The sequence below is a fragment of the Salvia hispanica genome, chromosome 3, assembly GCF_029641045.1.
Source record: "Salvia hispanica isolate PSC_SH4W2 chromosome 3, Shi_PSC_v1, whole genome shotgun sequence".
Taxonomy (NCBI): domain Eukaryota; kingdom Viridiplantae; phylum Streptophyta; class Magnoliopsida; order Lamiales; family Lamiaceae; genus Salvia; species Salvia hispanica.
In genome coordinates this window covers 25,145,356-25,163,073 of record NC_142694.1, presented here as the reverse complement: position 1 = coordinate 25,163,073, position 17,718 = coordinate 25,145,356, and the positions used below count along the sequence as shown (strand labels likewise).

Here is a 17,718-nt window from a genome sequence, read left to right as displayed (position 1 = left end):
GTAAGAATTCAATTTTGGTGGTAGTTGACCGTTTAAGTAAGTACGCCCATCTCTTGGCCCTCGCCCACCCATTCTCAGCTAAGCAAGTGCCTGAAATTTTCATGAATGGAGTCTTCAAATTGCATGGTATGCCCGGTAGTATCGTGAGTGACAGGGGTGCGACGTTTATGGACTCCTTTTGGAAGGAATTTTTCATGCTTCTCGGGGTGGACCTCTTACACTCGATGACATATCACCCAGAAACGGATGACCAATCCGAGGTTGTTAATCAGTGCATACAAAGTTACTTGCGCTGCTCGGTAAGGGAGAAGCCACACACGTGGGCGCAATGGCTGGGGTTGGCGGAGTACTGCTATAATACCTCCTTCCATTCGACCATCAAGATGACTCCATTCGAAGCCCTATATGGGTATGAGCCTCCGTTGCACGTCCCTTATGTCATGACCGCACTTCCTAAGGATAGAAAACACGGTTGATCGCGACTAATGGGGGATTGAAGAAGCGGGGAAGAAAGGGGAAAGCAATACAAGCTCGAAATAAATGGGAATAGCTCGAATAAAATCAGTGTCATTTCGACAATCAACAACTCGAAATGAATATTATCACAATAATACATGAAATCAAAAGAAATTATGTTTAGCGGAAGCATTCGAGAGTAGAATAATATTATGTATGAGGACATAATATATATTAGGAACTATTTATTTTCTATCTTCTTTACTTTCATGTTCAACATCCTCCGCGCTCGTCACAGCTCAACCTGCACACAGGGAAAACACATGCAGGGCTGAGTACTTAATGCACTCAGTGAACTTATGCCAAAAACATTTTCATAAAGTCATGTCATGCCATCTTTAAGTGTACTCGGGTTTTACTTTAAAATCTGCCGAGAAACACTAAAATACTTTCATCTTTAAAATGGCGATCGGCCGATCTACTATCATCTTCAACTATCACATACCAAATCTGAACCATCATGTGAAACGAGAATGTGGCCACAAACTCGATCACTGGACCGGCCGACCCGAAAGACGGCTCACGATCCCTATCTGTGTACACTAGTCTGAGTAAGGGCTCACCCCCTAGTCAGACCCGAATTCGTTAACTATCAAGGTCCAGAGGGAATCAAACACAATAGACAATCAGATTGGCAGCTCCATCAAAAATCAAAGTATGGCAAGACATTACGCATTTACAAAGTATATACATCATTCATCATTTTGGCAAAATAATTCAGAATATTTAAAGAGAAAGCCCACCTCGTTCGTTTAAAGCTTTAACTCGTGTTTCGTTCCGCCCTCGAAAAACGTGCGTGAAGTCACCCATTGATTTAATATACTCCGGCTCAATCTTCAATTTTAATTTAATTTGGCCCAAACCAAATAAATTCCAATCCAACCTTGATTAAAATAGAAGGCCCAAAACTTTAAATTAAAATTCATTTGGCCCAAAACATTAAACAAAACAAAGCCCAAAACAACTTCAATATTTTCTCACCTTACATAAACGGTGACCTCCCCAAAATTTGAGCAACAACTCCCATCTCTTTCTCTTTGCTTCTCCATCTCTCTCTCCCGTCTCTCATCTCTCTCTAATTGAAAACTAACTTTAGCAGTGCTGTCTCCAAATTCTCTTTCTCATCTCTGCCTTCTTTCTCGCTGCATAGCCTCATACAGCGCTACTGCTGTCCTCTCCGGTGAGTGCCTGCCATCGCTGCCTTCTGCCCAAACTGCCGCTTCACCGCCGGTTCTCCTTCAACACTTATCACTGCGTCTCATCTTCTGTTATAGACATCGCCGTAGCTCTCATCGGCTAACTCCACCCGCCGCGGTTGTTGCTGTCCTGATAAGCAGCCGTGGCTGCTGCTGCTGCCAAGTACAGCCCCGTACTGTAGATCGCCGCCATCGCAGCACAGCCGTCGTCAGGTCCTTCGCCGCTGCTGCACTTCTGCCGCCTCGCATCCTCTCTCTTTTCCCTCGGTCACAACGCAGCGCCGCTGCTGTCATGGTGCAGCGCTGCTGTTCGCACCCGATGCTTGCACTATCGTCCTCCTTCTGTCTCCGTCGAAAACACGGTGGCTTCAGCGCCGTTGCCGAGATCCACTCACGCCGCTGCTCTGGTTTTCTCGGAGCCACGTCGTCATCGCCATCCATCGTCGTTGCTGATCATTCAGCGCTGCCGCTGCTGTCCGGTAGATGCAGCGCCGCCTCTGTGTCTCCTTTTTCATCGATGTTCGATCGAGGAACGCCACCGCCGCTCATCTCATCGTCTATCGACCTCTCTCTCAATTTCTTGGATTGGACCGAACGAAAACCATAGTTCTCTTCTCTAATATATACAAGCTTATGGTTGTGAATTTTGGTGAGGAGATTGTAGCAACGCTCCTTACTTTGGAAGATGGAGGGTTCATACTTATTAGAGGTTAAATGGTGACTTTTGATTTCAATTTGAGGGGGAGTAGAAGAGTCACAATAGAGATGAAGAGACACCATTCTTTGTAAAGGAATATAAGATTTGGGCTTGCATAAATTAATTGATGTATTGGGCTCAACATACTTTTGCATAAACAATTTAGGATGCCCCAACTCTTGTAATAAATAGAAACCTAGAAGAATAAAATAATTGGTGAAAAGGCTTCTCAAAAATTAAGTTGGGCTTGAATAGACTAAAATGGATTCTTCATGATTGACTGTAAAAGTCCAAAACTCTTTTAAGCCTCGAAAAGAGACAAAGATTAAACGAAAAAAAGTTCGGCTTGAGAATAAATATTATTTCGAGAAAAATGATAGAAGAAGTCAGGGTGTTACACCTTATCTGCCCGGTGACTCGAACATTGAGGCCGTGGATATAGCTCTTCGTGATAGGGAAGAAACGATTGCCTTGTTGAAGGCAAATCTGGAGCGGGCTGTAGTGAGAATGCAGAACCAAGCTAACAAGAACAGAGTTGATTGTGAGTACGCCATTGGTGAATGGGTTTGGCTGCAGTTACAGAAATACCGACAGAAATCAATCCGGGGAAAACATCACAAGTTCGAGCCGAAGTACTTTGGTCCATATCAGACCGTGGATCGGATTGGGCAGGTGGCTTACAGGTTGAATCTGTCGGCCACAACAGCCATACACAATGTGTTCCACGTTTCGCTTCTCCGACTTGCGTCAGTTCCGACTGGTCCCATTCTTGACCTCCCAGTGATCTCACACATTCGGGACGTTGTGCCTCAAGCGATTCTTGATCGAAAAATGGTGAAGCGACACAACGAAGCCGTGACCTAGTGGCTCACAGGTTGAATCTGTCGGCCACAACAGCCATACACAATGTGTTCCACGTTTCGCTTCTCCGACTTGCGTCAGTTCCGACTGGTCCCATTCTTGACCTCCCAGTGATCTCACACATTCGGGACGTTGTGCCTCAAGCGATTCTTGATCGAAAAATGGTGAAGCAACACAACGAAGCCGTGACCTAGTGGCTCATTCATTGGAAGGATTGGTCGCCGGCAGAAGCTTCATGGGAGTTTGCCGATGTGATTAAAGAGAGGTTTCCTTGGTTCCTTGAGGACAAGGAACCTTAAGGGGGAGTATTGTTGCATGCTGAGCTAGAAGAGATGAATGGGTGCATGCAACAATTTGACGTGGGAGAATAAGTTGAGATCCGGATAAGAATAAAGCATGTGTAGCATCCGACGTGGCATGTGCAAATGGTGTGAGGGACGGCGTTTAAACGGCAGTGATGGAAAAGGGAATGAGTTAATGTAACAGAAATTGTTTTCGTGTTGGATTTTCGTGTTATGTCAAAAATTGTGACCTCTAACGTTAACGCTAGTAAGTTAACATACAATTTGGTTTGACACGACATAATAATGACCTAATTGCATGATAAAATGTGATATTACATAATAAAAATTGCTATAACATGATAAACTTTATCACGATTTAAATATAAATATTAATATTTTTATTATTAACAACAATTAAACTATAATTTTATTTCTTAACGAATAACCCAAATCTCCCGACCCAACTCGAAATCATTGGGTTCTTATTGGGTCGACCCGATAAAGAACTCATGCTTAATAAGACTTTATCCAAATTCATTAATTTTGTGTATGCTTATGATGGGTTTTCATGTTGTGTCAAAAATTGTTCGCCCATGATAAATGTGAAACCATCTTCTTTCGAAAGCAGAAGTTCCAAGTCAAATTAGGAGAGCTACTCATCAAGAAAATAAAGACTGTATTTTTCATGCAGAAACCATGAAGTGAGCATGAACCTAATCCACACACGAGTTGAGTAGTAACTCACAAAATAATTATGTGGATACAAGAAGTTGACTGCCGACCTAATTGATTATTGATTTTGTTATTATCATCCGATTAATCGATAAACAGATATGGTTAAAACTTGATAGTCGGCCTCATCCTACATTAATACTTACATGGAGTAGCTTTTTAATCAATTTAGAAACAGGTGTAACTTATGTTTAATTTAATTCATTTGTTAGAGGAGCTAAAAAACTATAATGGTGCACAACATTTATTTAAAACGGTGGCTATTAATGTGAAATCATTTTCGCTTATTTATTCGCAGCTAAAATAATTAATGCTTTCTAATATGAGCTTTGTTTTATTGTTATTTTTTGGTGAAAATGGATACAAACTTAAAGATTTCATTACTTAATCGCATGAAATTTAGCATAAAAGATATGTGTCTGAGTAAATTTACACAAATATTACAAGGGGGCGGAGAAAATATCAGAATTACTATTTGTCTTTTATTCTATGTTATTATAAATATTGCATAACCTACTTTATTATGTTTTTAAGATTTTTGACAGCTTGGTTACTATTTCATAGAAAAATGACGAAATAATAATTAAAAAGTAACTTCGGATTATGTTTTGCACCAATAAAACTCGTGAAGAGTAATGACACTTATAAGATCACTCAAATTATTTGAAATATTATCTACCGGGAAATCTTGGCGATTATATGATGAGGCTAATTTGATTTTAGTTTAATACTGTAGTTAAGCTCAACAACATAAAACTTTAAAAAGGATAAAGTAAATGTGAAGAAATAAATTCGCATGCGAGATTGATAGATCCATACATGAACTTATTCATTATTGTATTCTCTATCAATTTACATTGAAGAGCTATCAAAAACTGTTTTAGTATGGCAATATTCGCATTGGTTGAATGCTAAAAAGAATAAATATAACTATCTAAAAATCACTAATATCTATACGGTTAACCAACATTAGACTTTTCAATTGGTTCGGACACGGGTGAGTCAAATATGACTTATTACTATGAACCCTATACTTTAATTATTTATATCCTAATTTTAACATAATTTTATTTATTTCAATCCTAATTATTTCTAACCATTTATATCTTCTCCAACTTCCCTTTCTTTCAATTTATGTACTTGTAAAATCATTCAACAACTATTTATGTGAACTTGGAAAAAAAAATACGTGAAATCTTACAAATAAATTTAAATCCTCCCATTATCAATATTAACATCGGTATTGGCTACTTAGGCTTCACCATTTTTTATCTATTGAATCAAGAAATGCATAAATTCTACTTTTTGTCCACCAAAAATAGACGAAATTATGAATGAATGCCATAATTTTTAATGTATAATTAATAAAGTAAATGAGATATAGGAAAGAGTATGAGAGAGGAAGGAAAAAGGTAGTGAAATGAGTGTTAGTAGAGTGTGAGGTTCATATTTAGAATGATATATTGAGTTAGTATTGGTTGAAAATTTTCCATTTTTAAACCTAGTCTAATTTTGGTAGACACTCCAAAATAGTAAATTTGGTCTATTTTTTATGGTTGGATGGAGTAATATATAGGAAAAGATAAAATGTTGATAAACTTAACATATGATATAAACGCGAAAAGTAAGTCACTGTCATGTAGCTATCTACGAAATTTGATAACGACACATTTTTGTCAATATTTTCCATACCATTTACCAAACATTTTTTTATGATTTTGTCCAAAGATATTCTTATTATTGAACTAAGACCATATATAGACTGCATAGCTGTATAGTGAATTCAGATTCATTGTGTATCGAATTCAATATCATAATTTATATGTGTATATTACGTACTGAATATGTTTGTCCAAAGTTATTCTACGACGCAATATATAATACTCTTATTGTGCTTTTCAAGAATGTCGATTCTTTGGCATGTAGCGATCATACCCAAACTTTCGTTTTCACCATTCAATCAATCGCAGAATTATGTCACACTAAAAAACAAACAATCAATTGAAAGCTTAATTAATAGTACTTAATTAATTACGTACGTAAATCGCAATGAAAATAAAGGACACACGAGATGCTGAGTCAGCACCCCAACCATATTTATCTCTTAATATTATATTTTTACTATAAAACCCAATTTACTTATTGCGCTAACTTGGAGTATTTTACTGATCTCTTCAATCTCTCATCACTAAAACTGTTCCCTCTTTCTCTCCTCAAATTCAGAAGGAGATTCTTTTGCATGTAATCCAACTGCTTCATCAGCTCCAAAATCGAGGTTTTACACTTGATCTGCCTCTCAATTATCCTGAAAATGCATTTGCACTCGTTTATTCATCGTGCTATTTAGGTGTATGCCTAGTGTGAAAAAACCAAATGATTTTGTAGGTCGATTTTGTGATTAATTAGGGTTTTTATGTCTGATACTAGAAGCGGAGTACAGCAGACATCTTTAAAGACTGGGGTTTTAGTTTGATTTGTATGAATGAATTGATTTTTTAAAAATTAGGTTGCTCTCAGCTGCCATAGCTATGCCAATTTGACACGTATTGGATAAATCGGTTGAGGGGTTTATTGATAGATTACACAAGTAAGAAGAAAATAGATTTTCAGCAGACTTATTTAGCTCGATGAGGTTTTTGTCAACTCCGGTAATTGTTTAGCATCCCAAACATTTAGCTCAATCATACAATGGTTTCTGCCAGTTATAATTTCGGTGAACATAATTGCATTAGGACTCTGCAGTTTTCTGACGTCCATTGAATTGTAGTTTTTTCTATAGAAAGATGGAGGCTGGAGGTGCGGCAGCAGATTCATTTCTGAGGAACTATAGACTCGGGAAAACTCTTGGGCATGGTTCCTTTGGGAAGGTCAAACTTGCGGAACATGTACAGACCGGGCATAAGGTGGCCGTTAAAATCATCAATCGGCGGTTGATGGGGGGTCCTGAAATGGAAGAAAAGGGTAAGAAGATTTGCTTCGTTGAGAACAATAAATGAGATTCAAGAATTTCTAGTTGCATGGCGGAGGATATGTATATTCTAGTTTCTCGAGTTTGGTGCTATCATGTTTGCATCTTTGGCATTACCCTTTCATTTTATTAGCAAAAGTGTTTTATAGTTTTCTAAGAGTTAATGGTGTTATGCAGTGAAAAGAGAAATAACAATATGCCGAATGTTTGTGCATCCACATGTGATCCGCCTCTATGAGGTCATAGAGACACCAACAGATATATTTGTTATCATGGAGCACGTGACGCGAGGAGAGCTCTTTGATTATATTGTGGAAAGGGGCAGGCTGCAAGAAGATGAAGCTAGACACATTTTCCAGCAGGTAATATCATTTGTGTGTTTTCTTCGTCTCTGGTTGCTGTCTTGCCCACATGATGAACAAATTTGTGTTTTGGGCAGGTTATTTCGGGAGTGGAGTATTGCCATAGGAACATGATAGTGCATCGTGACCTTAAGCCGGAGAACTTACTTCTAGATGGAAAAGGCAATGTGAAGATAATTGATTTTGGATTAAGCAACATTATGAGGGATGGGCACTTTTTAAGGACAAGTTGTGGAAGCCCAAACTATGCTGCCCCTGAGGTTGTACAGTCAGCATACTTTGAAACATAGTAGAATACTATTGTTCTGATGATAATAGTGTCTGTAATATGTGCCACGAGGCTTTCTATTATGGCTAAGTTAGTTAGATGGAGCTCATTGCAGGTTGTTTCTGGAAAACTTTATGCTGGGCCTGAAGTGGATATTTGGAGCTGCGGTGTTATTTTGTATGCTCTTCTTTGTGGGGCTCTTCCTTTTGATGATGAAAATATTCCCAGCCTCTTCAAGAAAATAAAGGTATATGTACTAAATGTTTCCTGGAACTTGTAATGTTTGACACAGATCATCAAAGTAAGTAACTTTGATATATCTTAGAGTGGAATGTACACTCTTCCAAGCCACTTGTCTGCTGGAGCTCGTGATTTGATTCCAAGATTGCTACTAGTGGACCCTATGAAGAGGATAACCACGCATGAGATACGACAACATCCTTGGTTCAAAAAAAATCTTCCTCGCTATTTAGCTGTCACGCCACCCAATGCAATGGAACATCTAAAAACGGTAACTGTTATCTAATGCTCATTGGTCTGATCTTATGAACAGCGAGATGAATCATTCTTGTGATTCTAACATTTAAAAGTATTTTGTCCTTCAGCCGATCTTTGTCTAGCTTCTTCTTTTTTCCCGTTGAGAACTTTTATATGCATTGTCTATGTGAAACATCTTGTTTGCCAACTAGAATTTAGTTTGCTTAAGCAATCAATTTACAAGTGACAGCATATAACATCTCATTTACCAAGAAACGTTTGGAGTTGATTTCTCATTATGCTTCCAAACACCAACCACGGATCAAGTTTCCAAATTCACGTGCAGGGATAATACTGATGCAGTTTGATTTTATTATTGTTGCAGCTTGATGAAGAAATCATTCAACAAGTTCTTAGGTTGGGATTTGAGAGGGGTCAGCTTATTGACTCACTGCAGAGCAGGCTACAAAATGATGTAAACAATTGCATAAATATCAGCAGTAGTTTAGTTCTAAACCTTATGGATTGTTAATATTATGGCCTTTGCTGCAGGCTACTGTTGCATACTATCTTCTGTTGGACAAGCGGTCCCCCATTTCAAATGGCTACCTCACTGCTAACATTCAAGAGTCACCGGTATGCATATCTTTATTGCCATTCATAAATGGAACTTATTATTCTCTTCAAATGTTTTTCAAAGTTTACATTCTCTGATTCTCATAACTATCTATAATTCTATATTAGATGTGTTTTTTTACAAGGGACGACAACCACACATAAAGTGGTGAAAGCCCTTCACCATCTTATGATGACAGTGTAGTTAGGCTTTTGGGAACTTTAAAAATGGGCTCCAACAACCATCCCCTTTCTTCCCATTGCAGTAACTAACCCTTGATATCCATTCTTGATTAGTTTCTTGTCAAGTGCCTACATTGATGATTTGGATGTGTGTGGCACATATCAGCTATGGTCATGAGTTATCATATGTTGGATATGGGCATAATCCATTCCTATAAAAGCTTATCCTCATATGCAAAGTAGAATAGTGTCCTTGGTCTTTCTTTGTTGACCAATGTAGGATCAAAACCATAAAATAATAATGAGATTACTAGGTTAAGAACCTATTTCAATGAGCTGGACATGAGTGAAAGATTTTTGAGTATTTCATGCATAACATTAATACAGTAAGGAGGTACTTGGTATGACGGAATACTATTAGGGGGGAATGGAATGGAACTAGGAACTAATGGCTAATCCCATGGGTTGAGGAAGGAATGGCTACGCCTTATCTAGTGGGAATGGTCATTCCATATGGACTACTGATTCCTAAGAAAGACTAGTACTAAGTAAAGGAATGTGATGGAGCTAGGAATCACAGTTCCATACCCTCTTCCATTCCATCATGTACCAAACACCTCCTTAAAGTTTTGAAGAACAAAATCATCCAGTTCTGTATAAGATAGTCTGTTTGAATAATTTCAAACACCAGTTTTTAGTAATATGCATCAATATGTTTTCCAAGATATGCTGCCTGGTTTTTATCTTTTGCATATCATATATGGCGATGCTTATACCTTTTGCTTCCAGATGGATGAGTAAAAAATTGCACTTGCTAAACATTTAGTGAAATTTGGTTTGTCTTCCTGCAGGAAATTTATTCAGCAGCACCTAGTCCAGATCCTAATGTTCAAGCCTTTCCAATTGACTTAAATTCATCACCCTGGATACTAAGAAAGAAGCAATGGGCTGTCGGAATTCAGGTTAAAATTGTGAAATTCAATGTTTTTCTTTCTCAGGCTTTGGAACAGCCGTATATATGAAACTTGCATATGCCAAATATCTTCAAAAGTTTAGTAACAAGAATTGCTGATATTGAGTAGCATATATAGCTCTAGCAGTGCATTTGGGCATGTGCCATAGTTTCTCATGCTTGCTACTTTACCAGTCCCCAGCACGTCCAGGTGAGATAATGACCAAGATTCTCGGAGCCTTGCAAGGATTAAATGTCAGGTGGAAGAAGGTCGGGCACTATAATATGAAATGCCTCTTCACTCGTGGCATTCAAAACCTAGACAGCATGGCCATTACTAACCACATGAATGACAACCATTATGTTAATGGCATAACTTCCACCGGCACAAATGGGTCACAACAAAGTTCTGCTGTGAAGTTTGAAATACAGGTTAGACTTATATTTCATATACCAGGATGCAGAATACCGTTTAAATTTGATGCATAACCCAATAATAATACCGTTTTAATTTGATGCAATGATAGCTTTACAAAACCAGCGAAGTGGAGTACGTGCTTGATCTACAGAGACTCAGTGGCCCTGTGTTCCTCTTCTTGGATTTTTGTGCCTATTTCATGACGCGGCTTGAGTTCATTAGTATGTTTACTTCCGACAATAAGTTTGTAACCTCCATGTAAATATTTCTATTTTCAATGGTAGAGTAAGACCACTTGTTAGGATTAAATTGTGTTGGAATTACGAAAATTTTAACTGGGCTTTGTATATATTTCCACATAATTTTGTATACCACTAGCAGCTTTGGTTTGATTAGAGGTCTCTACTTAGTTACGTGATTATTTGCACATTTTAGTGGCTTGAGTTTGCATATATTTGGGACGACTATTATTTATTACTCCCTCCGTCACAATAAGTCTTTTTTTGTTTTTCATCCGTCTCACAAAAAGAGACCCTTTTCACTTTTACTGTAACTAAAACTAGGTTTTACGTTTTAGTAATTTATTTTATTCATATTTTATTAGTATAAAATTGTAGTACTATATTCCAGCAATTATAAAGTGATTGATATTCCTTTTTCAATGGCTCATTGCAAGTAATTAATTTCTTTTTTAACAAACACAAGCCCTTCACTTTCACGCATGCTTTACTCTATTTTCTGTTTTATTCTATCTCAATTCAACTCAATAAATATCCTTTTATAAATTTTTTGTTAAAAAGAAATTGATCACTTGAGGTAGCTCCTATTCCCGGACGGAGGGAATACTAATTTTGATAAACTGAGTGAATGCTACTGAAAAAAAAGGGGAAAAAGAATACACATACCAAAATTTGAATTGCTATACTATTTACTGTATGTTGATAACTAGTCTTTGATTTTTACAGTATACCATTTCCCATAGTTTAAACTTTAAACTTTAAAGGTGAGTAAGATCCACTGATATGTGGATCATCAATGAATAATATGAGTAAGCCTCTAAATAGAAAGAATGCCAACAATCAAATTGTGAAATAATACAATGTCACACAATGTTGAATTGCCTCTCACTGCCAAATCAACCTACATCCTTGCTCTTCCGCCTTCATAAAAAGAAGAGACCTTGTAATTCTCTGCAACAACGAAGCCAACACAGTTCAGTTGCGTTGCAATGAGACACATGGAAGTATTAAATAAAGAAAATAAACGTCGTTGGTACCTCCCGAGTATCTCTAAGCCGAAGAAGCTCTAGTCTCTCTGATGGCCTACGGTTTGTCAATGTAGCAAGCTGCATAATCGGGCATGCTATCAAATGTCGCGGAGCAAAACAAGTTTTTCCAGTTATGATTCAACCAAAATGTGCATTAGCATACCCAAAAACTGAAGCGCTCGGGATCACTTGTGGATGGCATCAATCCTTCTGCTTTAAAAAGCTCCGCGAGCCTTATTCTATCTGTAGGGGGCAATTTGTTAATAAGAAGATTTGGATTTAGGAAACATGACTGAGTATCCAGTAAACAGTTTCACACAGTTACCCCCTTGTGCGGCTTCTTGTGCCTCCTTTATCCATTGGCGAACAAAAACTGCTGCCTTATTTGTCATCTCCAGCAACTGTAGGATGAGACGAACAAACTTCTTTAGAGAAAATGGAAAACCGAGAAGATGGTGACAATTCAAGCACATCCCTCAAATTTTGAGTGATCATGTGATAAATGTGCAAGGAAATCCAAATATCAGTCAGTACTCACATCATTCCTCTCATTTCCCTCTGGCGGATATGTGTCGTTCACCCACTCAACCTCAGCGACACGGTATCTTCAGATCCAATGACAAAATAGAGTGAATCAGTTTTAGAAGCTATACTTGTGTATGATATGGTCACTAGAAAGTAGTGGAAAACTGAATATTACCCATCTTGATCCCAATTTCGAATGATACGACATCTCCTCCGGCTTTCAACCTGCGTCCATTAGTTGTTCATATAGCAAATAAAGTAGAAAAAAATGCACATAAACATGTAGCTTACTTATAATTTTACCTCTAAAAAGAAACGTCCATCTGGAAGAGGCTCACAGCTGCATTAATAACAGAACAAGTGACCATATGCATTAAGGAAGTGCAGTGTCGATAAAAGCAAATCCATATTCCCCATGAAAGAGTAAAAGGGGGGGATCAAACAAAACAAAATACCAAAAAAGAACACGAAATTATAGAAGTATGGTCCAACTATTAGCAACCACCTACTCAGTAATCTCCACCTCACATGCATAATCAACGACTGAACCAGTTGAGGGGTCAATCACAACCTACACCATACAAGCAAGAGAAAGAGTGAGCATATACATTGGACCCTGACAGTTGTTATAATACAAGAATGAAGAAACAACTCAAGTAACATCATACCATTCCCATCCGGCGATTTCCTTCCATTATCCTCCTCACCTGTTGTGGCACAAAACGTGGGACTTAAAATCAGCCAGCAATAAGATATGTATTAAACCTGTACGCATTTAATAAACCCACAAGATCACTATTAGAACAACTTTTGGTGCCCAAAACTACCAAATATCGTCACTATATTAAATTGACAAAAATTGTGGGAACGTATAATCATCATTTATATTCTTTCAGATACAAGCAGCAGAATTCTCGTTTAGCTAGGTTAAGGAGATCATGTTTGCATATTATGGTGGCAGGAGAAGCTGATCACCACTTGAAATGGGATTGTGAAAGGTAAGTTACAAACAATATGCGTGCGGTTCGACCTATTTCTTACGTCTTAGAATGGAAAAACAACAAGACGTACTATAAATACTCCCTTGAGGATTTTCCAATAGATAAGACAAAATATAAAGAGGGAATTCAGATTTTTAGAGCTAAAATCCGTCTGAGATAATGAAATGTGGAGGCAATTGATCTGCTCACCATAAGTCTATAACGTGGTTCAAAAATGTTAAGCTGTAACTTCTGGCACGGTAGGATAACATCCATGGCAAAAAGAGGCAACAAATCAGGACCAGGGTTTGTCAAACTGAGTTGCTCCAACTTCCTCTCTGCATATTCCTCCGGAAAGCTCTTCTCTATGATGTTGTTTAATGTGACACTGCAAATGCCAATCAACTGACATTTTATATCTGTCAAACTGTCATAGCTATGTGCTTCTATGTACTTGCTGATAGTAAGGTTCTGTAAAATCTAAAACCAAGATCCAAATAACACTTAACACTAAGAAAGGCCAGGCCATACATAAACCTCAATTTGATCTCTATGTTAATATACTACATTCATGGGGGTTAACTGGGGATAAGAAAAAAGATGTTCCTTAGATGAAATGTTCAAAGAAGATTTGAGCAAGACCAATTTAGACTTTATATGAGCAACGCTAACCACAGATCAGATTTTAAACTACAAATTTGTTTGAGCTCGTGTAGGCCTTGTTAACATAAATGGTTCAAGCTTGAGCTTGAACTTAAAAACATTTTTTGGGTATAATATGCATCTAAATCACACAATTTGGCTAGCTCACGAGCCTTATGTTTAAATATTTAAAATTTACTCAGCTTGATAATAAATGGGCCAACTTAAACTTCCAAATGCTCAGTCCAGTTTGGTTATGCCCATGAGTGCAACTATAGCGGTAGAAAACGAACCTGATTGCACATGTTCTGGGACTAATAAACAAAATAGTACGACACAGAGGACATCTGTTGCCTGAAAATAAGAATGCAAGATATGAATAAAAAATGTATCATTGAAACAATAAAAGAATCATAGATGTTATTGAAACAATATCAATGTAGAAAATGAAGAAAGGCAAATAAAGAGATGGAGACAGGAGATAACACCTCGGTCCATAGTCTGAAACAGGCATGACCGACAGAAAGAATGCCCACAAGGAGTTGTGATTGGTTCGAACAGTAACTTCAAGCATAAAGTGCAATCATAATCATCTGTTCGTTGAGGATTGGAATTGATTCTCCTCAAAAAAGTATTGGCTATTTTCTTCTCTAAATTTGAAAGAGCGTTGCTGCAGACAGAAATATTATAAGTTAATGTTATTATTCACAAGTTTATAAATAGGAAAAAAATAGGTGGTATGATACCTATGCATGTTGAGAAGGAACCTCTACATTACCTTTGGGGATCAATCTGAAGGCCTGAGCGAATAACATCTTGAGCCAGCTCATACTTTTCCAACTGAAAGAAAGAGAATAAGAAATGGCATTACAAGCAAGATGCAGCACCCAGAAAAACCATAGAGGTGTATATGAGAATAAATACAAAAACACAGTAGAATGCAAATTGCCTACATTACAAAATTGTACGTACACAACTTTAGATGCAGAGATCTATCACAGCTAACTGTTGTAAACCTAATCATGACAGATATTTTCCTGAGTATAATATCATTTTTTGAGTTTCTACCAAGCCCATAAATGTCTGATTGTCTACCAATTGTGAACTCTTGAGGAAAATGTAAACCTTATCATGAAAGAACTTTTCATTTGTATCATGTATTTTTCAGTTACTATTAAGCTGATAAAAGTTGATACCAAATTACCCATTACCAACCACAGCATATTGAGATGGAAGAAAACTGAAGCAAAAAGGAATTCTTACCAGAATAAGAGCATTAGCCTTAAGAATGTAGGAGGCTGCTGAATTACAATGTAGATTCATCACCTTCTCCGCATCATTCAGTGCAAGCTAAAATACATTTTAAACATGAATTTGATAGGACATCTCAAGAAAAGATGGAGCAAAAATTGGGAGGAACACTAAGATATGGGAACACACCCCAGCATGGGTTGTTGGATCCAACCCATTCAATGGCCTATATTCTGAAGCCGAAGGAGACCTGCTTCTGAGGAATTGGCTAATCCTGGGGAACAATTCAAATTAAAAAAATAAGAATTCAGATACCTAATCATACCAATCAAATTAATTGGACAAATTGCCAAAAACACTGTCATGATAAATCATGGTTAAGGACCTCATACCGGAGATAGGCAGCACATCGGTTGCTCAGAATAATAGAATCACCAGGCTTAATGTGGTTAGCTCTTGAGTATAATTCAATTGCCTGATTAAATTCAACATTAAGATGATAAGTTGATGACAAAATCATGCATACTGTCCAGAAAGATTTGCCCACTTACTATACCAAACACTAACAAATATAAAAACTAGACAGAGTAGATGCGTGGTCCAGACAATTTCTGTAATCTATACATAGAGCACTAATTAAACTTACTAGGCTAGCATCAACTGGCATTGCTAACCTGATGAGCTTAAACCTAAGAAATTTGACAAAAATTTTGATGGTGTTGCTAAAGTTGACTAGCAATAACTTCACAAGTAGCAACCGCAAACAGATGTCATTTCTGATGCCAAGAATGTTCTGAGGACCCAAATACAAAAAAAAAATGAAACTTCAACTACTTATGTGTGCATTACTCCCTTCATAATGTAGGTGGATAACTAAAGAAAATCAGGGACTTGGTATAATTAGAGATATTCTCTCAGAACAATCCATACCAGCGTACCTACTAATCTGGCCTCTAATATCAGAAACCTAGAAGTGGCAGATGAAAATGAAAAATGTATGAATATGGGAATTATTGGTACTTTCTCAGCATCAAAGAGAACAATGATTATCGAATGAACATGACTAGGCTCCTACTATTTGAGCCATCATTCCCTTACTTATGTTGTCTCAGTCATAGTAATAAAATTGCAATCTTGGAGCATCAAAAATAGAATATGTAACTATATACCCATGCGACCCAAACAGATCTTCAACAAGCAGCAAGAATTGAATAATATTCCTGAAGTCCTAAAGGAACTACTTTGTTCATGTTCCATGAGACCCAAACCATAACCAATAAACAGTTTTTGAGCCACCAATGTCAATGACCCTTCAGTGCTGATATCTAATGTTCCCAAGGCTAACACCTAGTTCTCCAAATACAGTGTTGCTTATTCCCCGAGAGTGAATTGCTTATCATCTACTGCTTTATGTATATGTAAACTTTCTAAGGCTTTAGCTTGCCATGAAAGTTCTTCACATTACCCTCTGATTGGGGTCAAACAGATTCAAGAAGCATGGAGCACCATCCCATGAAGATTTGCGGCAATAATTCAAACCAAAATGACGCCTCTTGCATTATCGAGATTATCCTGACACTTATAGACATGATTTGCACCAAAAGAGAAGGTAAACGCTTAGGCTTCAACCAGACCAAAAGTAGAAAAAACCATTAAGGAGCTCATCCATGGCAACGCTGCAACAGCCTAAAGCATAAGGTCAAGTCCTCTAACCGCCAATGCACACCTCATGCTCATAGGATAAAGAACAAAGAATCCAACTAAACTAAACCACCAACTAAGTAGCATTCTTCCAATTCCACACAATAAGAACAGAAAAGAAGTCCAATTTTTGAAAGAAAATCACATATAAAAAACTTATCCAATAAAATAATATAATTAGGAGGGCAGATAACCTGATCCAATCGATCTTCACGAAATGCAGTGTTTCCCCTTTGCATGAGGTCGTAGAGATGGGCATACCTCTCCAACGACATTGATGATCCTTCCTCATTCTGCTGCACCAATTAACAACATCACCCAATTTAATTATGCTCCCAACACATACACACACAGAGAGAAAGAGCATATTCAGATTTCAGACCCATGGAAAGTCGTAAACATCATCAATCCCTTCCAAGCTGAATCGGGTAGCTGGAGAAGACTCCATTTTGGGAATAAGGGTACAAACTAAATCAGCTATAGAGTCCTTGAAAGAACAAAAGTGGTGGCCTATGTGTGTCCAAATGAAAGAGGGCGACGTGTAGCCAATAGGAAAGTCGTTTAATTGATCGATGAATGAGAAATGAGATTGTGGCGGTAGTGCGGCGTGTTCGCCCCTGTATCCTTCGTTCCACACTTGGACTCAATTCGTTTACGTGTCTTCTCTTCTCTATCGCTCTACTCTAACTATCCATATATATATACACAAAATGTAGGCTGCTACAGTGTTGAGTATTGCATGTAACACCATTGAAATTTCTCTCACCAATCGTAATTTTGTGTGGATTTCGTTGCAAGCTTTTCTTCTTCATCAAAATTTTGC

The 17,718-nt window shown here is 37.6% G+C and overlaps 2 protein-coding genes across 6 annotated transcripts; one reads left to right on the top strand and one right to left on the bottom strand.

Moving 5' to 3' along the window:
- The first annotated feature begins 6,413 nt into the window (after window positions 1-6,413).
- LOC125215578 (SNF1-related protein kinase catalytic subunit alpha KIN10-like) lies at window positions 6,414-10,924 on the top strand. 2 transcript variants are annotated; one of them, XM_048117032.2, is made up of 11 exons: window positions 6,414-6,561; window positions 7,054-7,247; window positions 7,432-7,616; window positions 7,694-7,876; window positions 8,000-8,131; window positions 8,210-8,395; window positions 8,747-8,836; window positions 8,914-8,997; window positions 10,011-10,121; window positions 10,307-10,543; window positions 10,639-10,924. In XM_048117032.2, the coding sequence occupies exons 2-11, from the start codon at window positions 7,070-7,072 to the stop codon at window positions 10,789-10,791; spliced, it is 1,539 nt and encodes a 512-aa protein (XP_047972989.1). In that variant the 5' UTR covers window positions 6,414-6,561; window positions 7,054-7,069; the 3' UTR covers window positions 10,792-10,924. The 2 variants fall into 2 exon arrangements, with proteins under 2 accessions (XP_047972989.1, XP_047972990.1); XM_048117033.2 differs by having other exon boundaries at window positions 6,432-6,561; window positions 7,066-7,247.
- A 507-nt stretch (window positions 10,925-11,431) lies between these two features.
- On the bottom strand, window positions 11,432-17,662 carry LOC125210596 (zinc finger (C3HC4-type RING finger) family protein). Of its 4 annotated transcripts, none has more exons than XM_048110132.2 (18): window positions 17,278-17,662; window positions 17,090-17,191; window positions 15,587-15,669; window positions 15,384-15,468; window positions 15,207-15,293; window positions 14,722-14,783; window positions 14,432-14,613; window positions 14,237-14,297; window positions 13,512-13,689; window positions 12,990-13,028; window positions 12,831-12,892; window positions 12,625-12,661; window positions 12,497-12,546; window positions 12,335-12,401; window positions 12,116-12,197; window positions 11,960-12,039; window positions 11,806-11,874; window positions 11,432-11,719 (listed from the first exon to the last, which is right to left on the bottom strand). In XM_048110132.2, exons 1-18 carry the CDS (start codon window positions 17,341-17,343, stop codon window positions 11,654-11,656), a joined length of 1,458 nt encoding a protein of 485 aa, XP_047966089.1. In that variant the 5' UTR covers window positions 17,344-17,662; the 3' UTR covers window positions 11,432-11,653. The 4 variants fall into 4 exon arrangements, with proteins under 4 accessions (XP_047966089.1, XP_047966091.1, XP_047966090.1 ...); XM_048110134.2 differs by having other exon boundaries at window positions 12,122-12,197; XM_048110133.2 differs by having other exon boundaries at window positions 17,090-17,188.
- Window positions 17,663-17,718: the final 56 nt, after the last annotated feature.

What these genes read in the sequence shown, in the direction of transcription:
- LOC125215578 (XM_048117032.2), top strand. Translation starts at nt 7,070, where the DNA reads ATGGAGGCTGGAGGTGCGGCAGCAGATTCATTTCTGAGGAACTATAGA. An exon ending in GCCTCTTCAAGAAAATAAAG is followed by an intron (nt 8,132 to 8,209) that starts GTATATGTACTA and finishes GATATATCTTAG; the next exon opens with AGTGGAATGTACACTCTTCC. An exon ending in AATGGGCTGTCGGAATTCAG is followed by an intron (nt 10,122 to 10,306) that starts GTTAAAATTGTG and finishes CTACTTTACCAG; the next exon opens with TCCCCAGCACGTCCAGGTGA.
- LOC125210596 (XM_048110132.2), bottom strand. Translation starts at nt 17,343, where the DNA reads ATGGAGTCTTCTCCAGCTACCCGATTCAGCTTGGAAGGGATTGATGAT. An exon ending in CTTCAGATTGATCCCCAAAG is followed by an intron (nt 14,614 to 14,721) that starts GTAATGTAGAGG and finishes TTCTGTCTGCAG; the next exon opens with CAACGCTCTTTCAAATTTAG. An exon ending in AGGGAAATGAGAGGAATGAT is followed by an intron (nt 12,198 to 12,334) that starts GTGAGTACTGAC and finishes CTCATCCTACAG; the next exon opens with TTGCTGGAGATGACAAATAA.